At 37.6% G+C, this 14,648-nt stretch overlaps 1 protein-coding gene across 2 annotated transcripts in view; it reads left to right on the top strand.

Annotated features, from left to right (window-relative positions):
• NTNG1 (netrin G1) overlaps nucleotides 1-14,648 on the top strand; it is a gene marked incomplete at both ends in the record, with an annotated part of 346,932 nt that overhangs the window by 293,377 nt on the left and 38,907 nt on the right. For both annotated transcript variants that reach the window (XM_081216967.1, XM_081216966.1), the window contains one exon: nucleotides 4,223-4,357. In XM_081216967.1, coding sequence (XP_081073093.1) covers nucleotides 4,223-4,357 — 135 coding nt within the window. The remainder of the gene's footprint in view (nucleotides 1-4,222; nucleotides 4,358-14,648) is intronic.

The following is a 14,648-nucleotide window of genomic DNA, read 5'->3' as shown; positions in this document are numbered from 1 at the left end:
GGGATGCACAAGAAACACTTGGTAAACTGTGAACTGACTTGCAAGTATGTTTTTTGTTTGTTTGTTTGTTTTGTTTTTACTTAATCCTCATTAACAAAACCATGGTGGTAAGTACTCCACTGATAATTTCCCCTATTTTCTAGTTGAGAAAAGTAAGGCAAATGGACCCAAATCATACAGCTTTAGTAAAGAGTTAGTTTCCTGGCTTCAAAGCTTTTGAACGCTTTCTCCCAACTACCCTGACACAATTAGCAAAGCTAAGCTTGTCAGACTTTTACTTATGGTATGTTTTTAGGATGACAGCAGCAATTCCACTATGAGCTTGTGAACAGAAGTTCAATTGCCTTTATAACATTTGGGTTACAAAGATTTGAGAATATTAATAAAAACCAAAAGGCACATAGCTGTCTGAATTTTGAATGCAGTTACATTTTGCTGAATGTCATTTGTAAAAATATATAAATGTCATACTATAAATATGTTAACAAGTGAAAAGGTAAAATAAATAGGAACACTAGGAACACAGGAATAAAAGCTAATCAGTTTTTTCAAAATACGAAATATTACAATAAGATGTAAATGTTTTGCAATATCAATTTCATATTATTTTCAATAAATCAAAGGAAAAGACCTTAAAAGAAAAGATTTTATTCCATAAAATTTCTCATAGCAGGTAACTTAGCAATATCCCAATATATTTTACTCAGAGTATTCTATTCTAATGAGTTCCTCCCCTTTTCCTGTTCTAAAGTAATCTATGAACTACAAAATCCGCACTTCCTATCTAATTCTAAGAGTCATAATTCTGTTATAAATCCATATTTGATTATCCACAGATTAGAAGTTGCCATTCAGCTTTTGTCTTTTAAATCATGTAAAATACAGATGAATGGAAAGCTTAATATACATTCTTGTATTTATTTCTACTTAAAAAAATTAAACGCAGTTCTTTTCTCCCTTTCTAGAAACTTTGTTAATTAAAGTTATAAATCTTGGAGAGGATTTTATATTATTGAGGTAAACATATCCCTATTCAGTATTTTGTACTCTTCAAACCAAGTGGATATAGGTAAACACAAAGATGAGTATTTTTAGATAGCATTAAAAATTAGCTACAGTATACCTCCACATACCAAAATTCCTTAAATTGTTGCTCTTTTCCTAAGGGGTAAAATTGTTTTTAAAGAATGAACTGAAAAATTTGGCTAGCTGGTATATGCTACGTACGGTCTATCTTTTGTCTTTGGTCTCTATAAACGTACGAAAGTTTCCTAAAAGAGTTATAGCTTCCACTTTTCCCACTGGAGGGGCCAAGGGCAGAGCTGTCAGGCTGCCTGGGCATGAGACTGAGGCTGAGGTTTGCTCTCTGAAGGCCACTGGAAGCCTGTGGCTCCATTACCAAGGTTTGCCCTATGGGGCAGCACCAACCTCTTCTCTATTTTTTACATTTAAGTTCCCCAAAGGGCTTGCAGCAGGACTGAGAATTAAATTTGAGAGGATACACCTCAAGTAATTGAGAGTTAATTTTAATGCCATTTTGTATAGAAAGCACTAATGAAAATGAATGGATATTTACCCAATTCACTTTCACCGAATTAGGCACTAATCCCTGAAAATTTGAACTTCATCTAAGCCATCTCTAAACTTAAGGGGAAAAAAGGCACTTTGCCATTTCTTTAACAATTGGCAATGAAATCCACCACCCTAGCTATGAGGGAACAGCACATATCTTTGACAAAATGTTGACTGTGTTGAAATAGATGTCTTAAACTATTTGCATCATTTTATATTATGGCAAATATAAAATGCACGCTATTCCATGTTGTCACAGTGATCACTGCTTTGTGATTCCTGGTAAATTTACCCATTTTCATACAAATTCCAAGCCAGCCATGTTTCCAAAGATGCATGTAATTAGCCTGTATGATGCAGCAATTTCATGAAGATGACATCCTTGCATGCTTCCATTTCATATAAACTCGAACATTAAGCAGGAAGCTAGAGGATATGTGGCTTGTGACCTTGGGTAATCACTGCTAATAATCCCTGATAACAAGCTTGACATCTGAATGAAATGCAGGGCTCAGCAGTTGCTACTAAATGTAGCTCCAATTATGATGTATTATTGTTTTCATTCCCCTGGAAACCCAAGATCAGGTAATCAGAGGTACCTTCTATAAAACAAAGCAAACATAAGACACTTCTAATACTTATAAGTCAATTGTAGTATAACTTTTTAATCAGACTTCCAAAAGTATTTCATGTTGTTTTTTAGTCTAACAGTCCTGCATATTCTTCCTAGTTTCATGGAATAAAATATAATTCTCCAAGGCCATCCTCATCACCCCAACATCTACCATTGACTGTCGTTCCAGAAATGATATTTTTTAAACTAAATTATTTGTATGTAATGTGGAGTGTAGACCCCACCTCTCCTTTTCACTTATTTTCCTGACTAACATTACACTTACCACCTTTTGTATGACAACCACTGAGATGTACCGTGGTTTAGATGTTCCACATTTCTAAAAATTTTGTTTACTTTTTTTTTACATCTAAAACCTTATATTCATCAGTTGTTACGGGCTAATTGACTAGGACAGTATGTGGATTCATATTGGCCAGATGTAACTCTACTCCCCGGCTTACGAAATGTTGGTGATTCATTGTCAACTTATACACTTTAAATAGTAAGAAACATATTATAGTAGTCTTGCTATAGGTATATACTTATAGTGTGTGTATGTGTGTGTGTGTGTGTGTGTATCTTTAAAGCCACAACAAAATTGCTATTTAAAAATGTTTTAAACAACTTCTGTATATACACACATTAAAATAGAAAATGCCAATTTAAAATAAAACTCCAATTATTAAGTGCAAATCAGTCCAGACAAGGAGAGAGCATTTTCAACTTTATTTGGTCTTATTTTTACCTATGTATGTTACTCTTAGTCATACAAATGTTTGTATCTTAAGAATGCTAAACTTCAAAATTGACTTACTCAACATGAAATAAATAATGATTCTAAGGTACTCCACATTCTTTGAAGAAATTATCTGATTAGTCCCTATGACAAAAACAGAACCAAACCTCTGGATCTCTCTAACAGTAAACCCTGAATCTCCATTGCCAATCTAAGATGCTAAACTTAAAGTTATTAAACTAAAATTCTCAGGGTTTCTCACAGTTGGTTGCTTGGTTAGTTGCTTGGTGTGATTTTATTTGGTTTTTTGACATGAAAACCTCTTAATGGGACCATTTTAAAATAAAGGAAATCAAGAGACAGAGGGGCATAATAACTTGCCCAGTATTATACAGTGGGAATACAAAGAAAGTAACTTTGGCCTACAAATTCCAAAAGCTGGAAACTAGCTGCTGTTACCTTTCAAGCTAATGGAAGCCTAAGGAATTCTTATTTCTGATTCAGGCTTTAAGAAAAACAGAGCTTCGGAAGTAAAAATATTCTGTATAATAATGTGTGAGGAATCAAGAAATTATTCTATTTACTTTTTATTACACAAAGTTATATTGTTCTGTCCATAGACATGATAATGATACAAGTCTCATATTATGCCTATGTTGAAATTTATTTAGGATTACAAATTCATTTTTCTTTCATGATTGTTAATCTAGGTTGCATATAAGCTATACTAACTTAACATGTGTAGCAGATACAATATCTAAAGGCTCATCACAACATAGTATAAACATATATATAAAGCACCATCCCAAATCATAAAGTAAAACTTACTTTGAATGAACAAAGTGCGTTCATATTCCACTTTAACAATGTTCAGCAGTTCTCAAATTTTGAGTGTAACCGATAAGCTCATTTGAATAATTTAAAACAGATTTTACACTGATGGCATATTGATTTATCCTTGATATATAAAGGATATATAAAGGATTCTCATTGCGTTCATTAAACCATCTAAAAATGCCCTAACAAATGGAAACTCCATTACGATCTGTTACCAGTGAAGAGCATGATGTCTTATTTCCTTGGAGGTTTTCAGTTGATTTCCTCCCATAACATAAAAATGATATCATGGAAGGCTGAGCAAATAAATAAATGGACCTGAAATAGCCATATTTGCCAAAGCATTTCATTAGTGGACATCTTTCTTTAAGTGATGCATTTAAGTAAGCAACACTCCTGTGTTGATAACTTATAAGCCATGCGGACTTGTCTCCAGCCTGTGTGTTGTCTTGTTTCTACAGAGTGTTATTGTAACCCTTTGGGCTCAGTCCATGATCGTTGTAATGGCTCAGGATTTTGTGAGTGTAAGACTGGAACAACAGGGCCTAAGTGTGATGAGTGTCTGCCGGGAAATTCCTGGCACTACGGCTGTCAACGTAAGTAACTCTGGGAGCTGTCCTCTGCTTGCTGCAGCATGGCTGATTCTGCTTGTCTAGGCCGGTGCGTGCAGCTTCTCAGAGCAGAAAAAGGCCCAAACCGCTGACAAGCTTTAAAAACTACATAATGCCTCAGCCTATGTATAGGAGAGAGAGCAATCCATCAGCTGTCCAGCTGGCTCCTTTGAAGCCCATCTTTGTCCCCTCTGATGGCTGGAGAAACTTATACTGAAATACTGTACGCAGATCCATATACCTGGCCAGACCATAAGTTAAGTAGCACAACAGGGACCCAGCTTAGAAATCCTTACCGCAAAATGAAGGGTGATGTGTATGTAGTTAATATATTTCTTGAACTACCCTGGAGCTCCAGAGTTCATAAATTAAATGATATCTGCGTAACTTATTACCACCCTTGTATCATACCCATCACTGAATCTGAACCAAAAACCTAAAGGTAATAAATCTAAGGGATATTTAAATGCCAGGATAAAATAAATGGTGAAAATCAATATTGATTTTAAGCCTCTGAGGTTAGGCACCATGCAGTGAGCCTTAGACAGATGCCATTTGGTTCAGCCTCATTTCTCTGAGGATTATCAGGCGTTCTTAAAAGCTTGTCAAGGCAGGTGGCATGTTGGTGTATTCAGGGAACAGAAATTTTAAAATCTGAGCAGAAGCTTCCTTCTGTCATTCATAACCTTTTTTGCATTTTAATTCTGCATTAACTTTCTTCTATCTGTACACAGTCAGCTTACTAATATTAAAGAGCCACCAGGCAAAGCCTCTGGAAGAGCGCAGTCCAATACAAAATCATGCAAGCCACACATGTAACTTTAAATGTATTGTTATCCACATTAAAAAAGTAAAAATAAAGTGAAGTGGATTTTAATAACTTGTTTTATCAAAAAAACCCTGAAATATTATCATTTCAACATAGAATTAATGTTAAAGTTGTTAAGGATATATTTTACATTTTTCATAGTCCTTGAAATCAGATGTTTAAAGCTTACAGAACTCTTAATTAGAACTAGTCATATTGCAAGGCTTAATAGACACATATGTCTACCATATTGGACAGCACAGCTCTAGAGGTTTCTTTGCTTACTTTTCACTTGAAAAATCGTCAGCATGCAGGAACTATCTAAAGCAGGTTTCTACCAGGGATGTACAGAATATTTTATTTGCCACTTATGGAATGTATAGTTATCTGGAGGCTACATTTCTACATATTATGAAACCAAAGTGAAATTTACTACCATACTAATGCCATGGGCAGCAGTGAACTATGGTGATAATTGAGAGATTTGGCATTGAGCAGGCCAAGGTTAGGATTAGGATCTAGAAGCTAGAGGGTGAGCATCTCCAGCCATGCTGGAGAATCATTAAAAGTGTCAAATAGTTAGAAGTCAGGCAGCACTTCTGCACATAAGCTCTGGATAAGGCCATGGTTTAACGTTGTACACACTGTAGGTTCCCAGAAAGTACCTGAGAGGTCTGAATGAGTTTGGGATCCCAAAAACAATGTGAGGAGCCAGGACTCAGAGGATAAGTCATCAGTCCTGGAACATCTAGATGTAGAGGTCCAAAGAAGGCTGACAGTCAGGAGGAGAGAAGGAGAGACAAAGGAAGGGCCGAAACCAGCACCAAGATTCAAAGCATAAGGAATGAGGAGACTTTATAATGAAGGCACACCTTCTCAAAGGGAAAGTCTCATGTAAACTACCTGATGCAATAGGACCTACTGAATGGGTTCCTGAAGTGTAATCAGGGAAAGACATTGGAGAGGAAAATTAATCAAGCCTTAGAGGAAATGCATGCCAAAAGAAGGACCTAACTTGATTTTTCTGTGTTAATTTCCTGGAGTAATATAAAAAATGTAATGTCCTCAAATTTTTCCTTCTGGCATTGCAAGACTGGATTTAAGCAGGGCCCTACCACATAAAGGCTGTATGGTGTACAAAACCCTCCATGCCTCAGCTCTAGCACCTTACATCCTTGGTACGTAGATCAGTGAGATTATAAGAGTAAATGCTTTATCCTCTTGAGTATTTCTTTATTATTTTTGTTTTCAATTTTATTTTTTTTTTTTATACAGCAGGTTCTTATTAGTCATCAATTTTATCCACATCAGTGTATACATGTCAATCCCAATCGCCCAATTCATCACACCACCACCCCCACCCCCCCTGCCATTTTCCCCCCTTGGTGTCCATACATTTCTTTCTACATCTGTGTCTCAGTTTCTGCCCTGCAAACCGGTTCATCTGTACCATTTTTCTAGGTTCCACATATATGCATTAATATACAATATTTGTTTTTCTCTTTCTGACTTGCTTCACTCTGTATGACAGTCTGTAGATCCATCCACGTCTCAACAAATAACCCAATTTCATTCCTTTTTATGGCTGAGTAATATTCCATTGTATATATGTACAACAACTTCTTTATCCATTCATCTGTCGATGGGCATTTAGGTTGCTTCATGACCTAGCTATTGTAAATAGTGCTGCAGTGAATATTGCGGTGCATGTGTCTTTTTGAATTATGGTTTTCTCTGTGTATATGCCCAGTAGTGGGATTGCTGGGTCATATGGTAATTCTATTTTTAGTTTTTTAAGGAACCTCCATACTGTTCTCCACAGTGGCTGTATCAATTCACATTCCCACCAACAGTGTAAGAGGGTTCCCTTTTCTCCACATCCTCTCCAGCATTTGTTGTTTGTAGATTTTCTGATGATACCCATTGTAACTGGTGTCAGGTGATACCTCATTGTAGTTTTGATTTGCATTTCTCTAATAATTAGTGATGTTGAGCAGCTTTTCATGTGTTTCTTGGCCATTTGTATGTCTCCTTTGGAGAAATGTCTGTTTAGGTCTTCTGCCCATTTTTGGATTGGGTTGTTTGTTTTTTTGATATTGAGCTGCATGAGCTGTTTATATATTTTGGAGATTAATCCTCTGTCCATTCATTCGTTTTCAAATATTTTCTCCCATTCTCAGGGTTGTCTTTTCATCTTGTTTATGGTTTCCTTTTCTGTGCCAAAGCTTTGAAGTTTCATTAGGTCCCATTTTTTGATTTTTGTTTTTATTTCCATTAATTACTCTAGGAGGTGGATCAAAAAAGATCTTGCTGTGATTTGTGTATGGTGTTATGGAGTGTTCTAATTTCATTCTTTTACATGTAGCTGTCCAGTTTTCCCAGCACCACTTATTGAAGAGACTGTCTTTTCTCCATTGTATATCCTTGCCTCCTTTATCATAGATTAGTTGACCATGGGTGCATGGGTTTATCTCTGGGCTTTCTATCCTGTTCCATTGATCTCTATTTCTGTTTTTGTGCCAGTACCATGTTGTCTTGATTACTGTAGCTTTGTTCTATACTCTGAAGTCAGGGAGTCTGATTCCTCCATCTCTGTTTTTTTTCCCTCAAGACTGCTTTGGCTATTTGGGGTCTTTTGTGTCTCCATACAAATTTTAAGATTTTTTGTTCTACTTCTGTAAAAAATGCCATTGGTAATTTGATAGGGATTGCATTGAATCTGTAGATTGTTTTGGGTAGTACGGTCATTTTCACAATGTTGATTCTTCCAATCCAAGAACATGGTATATGTCTCCATCTGTTGGTATCATCTTTAATTTCTTTCATCAGTGTCTTATACTTCTCTGCATACAGGTCTTTTGTCTCCCATGGTAGGTTTATCCCTAGATATTTTATTCTTTTTGTTGAAATGGTAAATGGGACTGTTTCCTTAATTTCTCTTTCAGATATTTCATCATTAGTGTATAGGAATGCAAGAGATTTCTGTGCATTAATTTTGTATCCTGCAACTTTACCAAATTCATTGATTAGCTCTAGTAGTTTTCTGGTGGCATCCTTAGGATTCTTTATGTATAGTATTATGTCATCTGCAAACAATGACAGTTTTACTTCTTCTTTTCCAATTTGTATTCCTTTTATTTCTTTTTGTTCTCTGATTGCTGTGGCTAGGACTTCCAGAACTATGTTGAATAATAGTGGGGAGAGTGGACATCCTTGTCTTGTTCCTGATCTTAGAGGAAATGCTTTCAGTTTTTCACCATTGAGAATGATGTTGGCTTTGGGTTTGTTGTATATGGCCTTTATTATGTTGAGGTAGGTTCCCTCTATGTCCATTTTCTGGAGAGTTTTTATCATAAATGGGTGTTGAATTTTGTCAAAAGCTTTTTCTGCATCTATTGAGATGATCATATGGTTTTTATTCTTCAGTTTGTTAATATGGTGTATCACATTTATTGATATGCATATATTGAAGAATCCTTGCATCCCTAGGATAAATCCCACTTGATCATGGTGTATGATCCTTTTAATGTGTTGTTGGATTATGTTTCCTAGTATTTTGTTGATGAGTTTTGCATCTATATTCATCAGTGATATTGGTCTGTAATTTTCTTTTTTTGTAGTATCTTTGTCTGGTTTTGGTATCAGGGTGATGGTGGCCTCATAGAATGAGTTTGGGAGTGTTCCTTCCTCCACAATTTTTTGGAAGAGTTTGAGAAGGATGGGTGTTAGCTCGTCTCTAAATGTTTATAGAATTCACCTGTGAGGCCATCTGGTCCCGGACTTCTGTTTGTTGGAAGATTTTTAATCACAGTGTAAATTTCATTATTTGTGATCGGTCTGTTCATATTTTCTATTTCTTCCTGGTTCAGTCTTGGAAGGTTATACCTTTCTAAGAACTTGTCCATTTCTTCCAGGTTATCCATTTTATTGGCACAGAGTTGCTTGTAGTATTCTCTTAGGATGCTTTGTATTTCTGCAGTGTCTGTTGTAACCTCCTTTTTCATTTTTAATTTTCTTGATTTGATTCCTCTCCCTCTTTTTCTTGATGACTCTGGCTACTGGTTCATCAATTTTGTTTATCTTCTCAAAGAACCAGCTTTTAGTTTTATTGATGTTTGCAATTGTTTTCTTTGTTTCTATTTCATTTATTTCTGCTCTGATCTTTATGATTTCTTTCCTTCAGCTAACTTTGGGATTTGTTTATTCTTCTTTCTCTAGTTCCTTTAGTGTAAGGTTAGGTTTTTTATTTGAGATTTTTTGTTGTTTCTTGAGGTAGGTTTGTATAGGTATAAACTTCCCTCTTAGAACTGCTTTTGCTGCATCCCATAGGTTTTGGATCATCATGTTTTCATTGTCATTTGTCTCTAGGTATTTTTTGATTTACTCTTTGATTTCTTCAGTGATCTCTTGGTTATTTAGTAATGTATTGTTTAGTCTTCATGTGTTTGGGTTTTTTACATTTTTTCCCTGTAATTCATTTCTAATCTCATAGCATTGTGCTCAGAAGAGATGCTTGATATGATTTCAATTTTCTTAAATTTACTGAGGCTTGATTTGTGACCCAAGATGTGATCTATCCTGGAGAATGTTCCAAGTGAACTTGAGAAGAAAGTGTAATTTGCTGTTTTTGGATGGAATGTCCTATAAACATCAATTGAATCTATCTGGTCTATTGTGTCATTTAAAGCTTCTATTTCCTTATATATTTTCTGTTTGGATGATGTGTCCATTGGTGTAAGTGAGGTGTTAAAGTCCCCCACTATTATTGTGTTACTGTTGATTTCCTGTTTTATAGCTGTTAGCAGTTGCCTTATTTATTGAGGTGTTCCTATGTTGGGTGCATATATATTTATAATTGTTTTATCTTCTTCTTGGATTGATCCCTTAATCATTATGTAGTGTCCTTCCTTGTCTCTTGTAACATTCTTTATTTTAAAGTCTATTTTATCTGATGTGAGTATTGCTACTCCAGCTATCTTTTGATTTCCATTTGCGTGGAATATCTTTTTCCATCCCCTCACTTTCAGTCTGTATGTGTCCCTAGGTCAGAAGTGTGTCTCTTGTAGACAGCATATATATGGGTCTTGTTTCTGTATCCATTCAGCAAGCCTGTGTCTTTTGGTTGGAGCATTTAATCCATTCATGTTTAAGGTAATTATCGATATGTATGTTCCTATTACCATTTTCTTAATTGTTTTGGGTTTGTTTTTGTAAGTCCTTTTCTTCTCTTGTGTTTAACACTTAGAGAAGTTCCTTTAGCATTTCTTGTAGAGCTGGTTTGGTGGTTTTGAGGTCTCTTAGCTTTTGCCTTTCTGTAAAGATTTTGATTTCTCTGTGAAATCTGAATGAGATCCTTGCCAGGTAGAGTAATCTTGGTTGTAGGTTCTTCCCTTTCATCACTTTAAGTATATCATGCCACTCCCTTCTGGCTTGTAGAGTTTCTGCTGAGAAATCAGCTGTTAACCTTATGGGAATTCCCTTGTTTGTTATTTGTCCTTTTTCCCTTGTTACTTTCAATAATTTTTCTTTGTCTTTAATTTTTGCCAATTTGATTACTATGTGTCTCGGCATGTTTCTCCTTGGGTTAATCCTGCCTGGGACTCTGCACTTCCTGGACTTGGGTGGCTGTTTTCTTTCCCATGTTAGGGAAGTTTTCGACTATAATTTCTTCAAATATTTTCTCGGGTCCTTTCTCTCTCTCTTCTCCTTCTGGGACCCCTATAATGCAAATGTTGTTGCATTTAATGTTGTCCCAGAAGTCTTTTAGGCTGTTTTCATTTCTTTTCATTCTTTTTTCTTTATTCTGTTCTGCAGCAGTGAATTCCACCATTCTGTCTTCCATGTCACTATCTGTTCTTCTGCCTCAGTTATTCTGCTATTGATTCCTTCTAGTGTATTTTTCATTTCAGTTATTGTATTGCTCATCTCTGTTTGTTTGTTCTTTAATTCTTCTATGTCTTTGTTAAACATTTCTTGCATCTTCTCAATCTTTGCCTCCATTCTTTTTCCGAGGTCCTGGATCATCTTCTGTCGTTATTCTGAATTCTTTTTCTAGAAGTTTGCCTATCTCCACTTCATTTAGTTGTTTTTCTGGGGTTTTATCTTGTTCCTTCATCTGGTACATAGCCCTCTGCCATTTCATCTTGTCTATCTTTCTGGGAATGTGGCTTTTGTTCCACAGGCTGCAGGATTGTAATTCTTCCTGCTTCTGCTGTCTGCCCTCTGGTGGATGAGGCTATGTAAGATGCTTGTGCAAGTTTCGTGATGGGAGGGACTGGTGGTGGGTAGAGCTGGCTGTTGCTCTGGTGGGCAGAGCTCAGTAAAACTTTAATCCACTTGACTGCTGATGGGTGGGGCTGGGTTCCCTCCCTGTGGGCTCTTTGGCCTAAGGCTACCCAGCCCTGGAGCCTACCCGGGCTCTTTGGTGGGGCTAATGGCGGACTCTGGGAGGGCTCACGCCAAGGAGTACTTCCCAGAACTTCTGCTGCCAGTGTCCTTGTCCACATATTGAGCCACAGCCACCCACCGCCTCTGCAGAACACCCTCCAACACCAGCAGGTAGGTCTGGTTCAGTCTCCCCTGGGGTCACTGCTCCTTCCCCTGAGTCCCGATTTGCACACTACTTTGTGTGTGCCCTCCAAGAGTGGTTTCTCCATTTCCCCAAGTCCTGTCAGAGTCCTGCAATCAAATCCCACTAGCCTTCAAAGTCTGATTCTCTAGGAATTCCTCCTCCCATTGTCGGACCCCCAGGTTCGGAAGCCTGACATGGGACTCAGGACCTTCACTCTGAAGCTTTGTAAGTCACCCACCTAGCAGTTATGGGATTTGATTTTATTGTGATTGCGCCCCTCCTACCATCTCATTGTGGCTTCTGCTTTGTCTTTGGATGTGGGGTATCTTTTTTGGTGAGCTCCAGTGTCTTCCTGTCAATGACTGTTCAGCAGTTAGTTGTGATTCTGGTGTTCTCATAAGAGGGAGTGAGAGCACGTCCTTCTACTCTGCCATTTTGTTTCCAAAAACATCTTGAGTATTTCTTGAGTACCTACTATAAATTAGGTATTGAGCTTGCAGTAGAGGCTAAAGGATAAAGAGAGATAGCTGCTTTGGACATGTAGACATGAAGTTCACAACCTGGAGTGAGAGGCTGACAAGCTCCTAACAGTTAGAAGGTGATCAGAGCCAAGCACTATGTACCTGATTTTAGTGAAGCCCAGATGGGGAGTAAGGCTTCCCAGAGAGGTGACATTTGTTTGAGTACTCTAGTATTAGTAGATGCTTTCCAGGATGGAACTTCTTAGGCAAAAAGTTACATGAGCTAATGCACTATGTTCCAGAAATATCAAATGGTTTTGATATGATTAGAGGGTAAAGGGTGTGTGTGTTGTGTACGTTGAGAAGGAGGGAAAATGTTGAAGAAGCATCCAGAGAGCAGATCTTGTAGTTTCTTGAATGCCAAGCTACGAAGTTTTATCTCATCAGAGAATAGGTGTGAGGACCATCATACAGGGGACATATGGGATCCACCATACCGTTTCAAGCAGAGGAAAGGATAAAATTCTGTTTTAGAAAGATTATTCTGACTACTCTGTAAAGGAAGGACTGGAATAGGGTGAGACTGGATTTACTATATAAATTTCACATATTTCAAATACACCTTTGAGCACACAATCGTTTATCTCATTCTGAAATCTTCTTTTCTTTCCTCAACCCACCCGCATAGGACTGATATTCTGTGTTAAAATATAGAAATCCTTTTGTCAGTTGGTAAATGGCTATTGCATTAAGGTCCTTAAGTGCCTTCCCTAGGATCTCTTAGATGCCCCCCAAGGTCTAGCAACTAACAGGGTAATACCTGTCAGTGGTGTGCCTTCAGCACCAGCTGGTACTGGTTACCAGTACTAGAGCAGGTATTCATACTAAGTAGTTAGTGCTTGTAGGTTGATAAATATTTTTCATATCATTCCTTTGTCTGCATATACATGAATACATTCAAAAATCCCTCTCAAATCAATCTCTCTCTCTCTCCCCTCCCCAGTCACTCCCCACATCACATGTGCACTCGTACACACATGCGTGTGCGTGCACACACACACACACACACACACATGCTTCTGCTTGCCCTGAGTTGAACCCATCCTTGGGTTGGCCACATTATTAGTGGCAGTGATATTAACCTGGCAAGAAGAAATCAAGGCCAAGAAGAAACACAGTGGTCAACTAGGGCTGATAGCAACATTCGCAGCAATGAGCAGGGATTAAGTGCACATTTAGGTAAGCGGGGCCAGGGAGGAGATGTCATAGGTATCAGGACAGAGTCCGAGGGATCCAGACACAGGGTTCCAGTCCCCCAGAGGACTGGCAAGAGGAGCAATGTGGAACTGCAGTCCAAAAGGACTTGGATTCGGGAATAGAAAATAAAGAAAGAGATTCAGTTGCTGACACTGTCACTTACATCCTATGGATAGAACTAAGTGAGTAAACACTTAGGCTCTGGAGTCATACAGACCCGGGTTTGAATCCCATCTCCACCCCTTACTACCTGCAGGACTTAGAGGAAATTACTTGGGCTCCCTAAGGCTAGTTTTTCATCTAAAAATTAGGATAATACTAGGACCTAACACATATGGTAATTGTGAAGATTCAAGGAAAATAATGTGGAGCTCATGGTCCATAGTAAGATCTCAATTATTAATAGTTAGTTCCAAGCACAAGTTGATTTGTCAAAGAACGAGGTAAGAATCCATGTTTAAAACTAATTGTAAAATGATAGTGCAGAAAGTGCAGCCAGAATGGCCATATTGAGTATCAAATTGTTGACCTAGGGGATTCTAAAAATCCCTTGATCAGAGACAAGACTAATTCAAGTGATTGAAACAAAGGTGACCCCAAAAACAATTGTGTGTCTTCAGCTGGGGAAATCAAGAACTCCAGGCTCATTAGTGAACTTTCTCGTGAGGGGGCCACTGATTGTGTGCACCATGAATGTAAGCTGGACTCTCTGACAAAAGGTGAAACACTTGAAAACCATCAGAATGAGTGGACTTTAGACAGCATGGAATGTGCAATTCAGGAAAGAAAGCAGAAATAAAAAGATTTCAAAGAGGACAGGCAGAATCAAACTTAGTATTGAGGTTGCTCCACAGAAGAATGAGACTGAGGAGAAAGAGATTTTTTTTTTTAATGCACCCCCTTTGAAATCCGAGAAGAGGCATGAGCCACATCCCAGAGAATAAAGCTGAACCTTCTAAAGAGAAAGTAACATTTCGTGCTTCACACAAAATATGGTTGGTTAACCTGTATTGGAAAATAATGGAACACTTGTTAATGGCACCAAGAAGACTAGACATAGGTCAGGTGTGTGACTTTTTTGGTTTGGAAAATGAAATAGGAATACTCACACATAGAACCAGTGGGGCTAATGAGGAGATGTATTGTCTTCCTGGTGAATGTATAAGCTACACTGGAATA

The sequence above is a fragment of the Mesoplodon bidens genome, assembly GCF_964165515.1.
Source record: "Mesoplodon bidens genome assembly, chromosome: 2".
Lineage (NCBI taxonomy): Eukaryota > Metazoa > Chordata > Mammalia > Artiodactyla > Ziphiidae > Mesoplodon > Mesoplodon bidens.
This window is presented reverse-complemented; position numbering and strand designations above follow the sequence as displayed.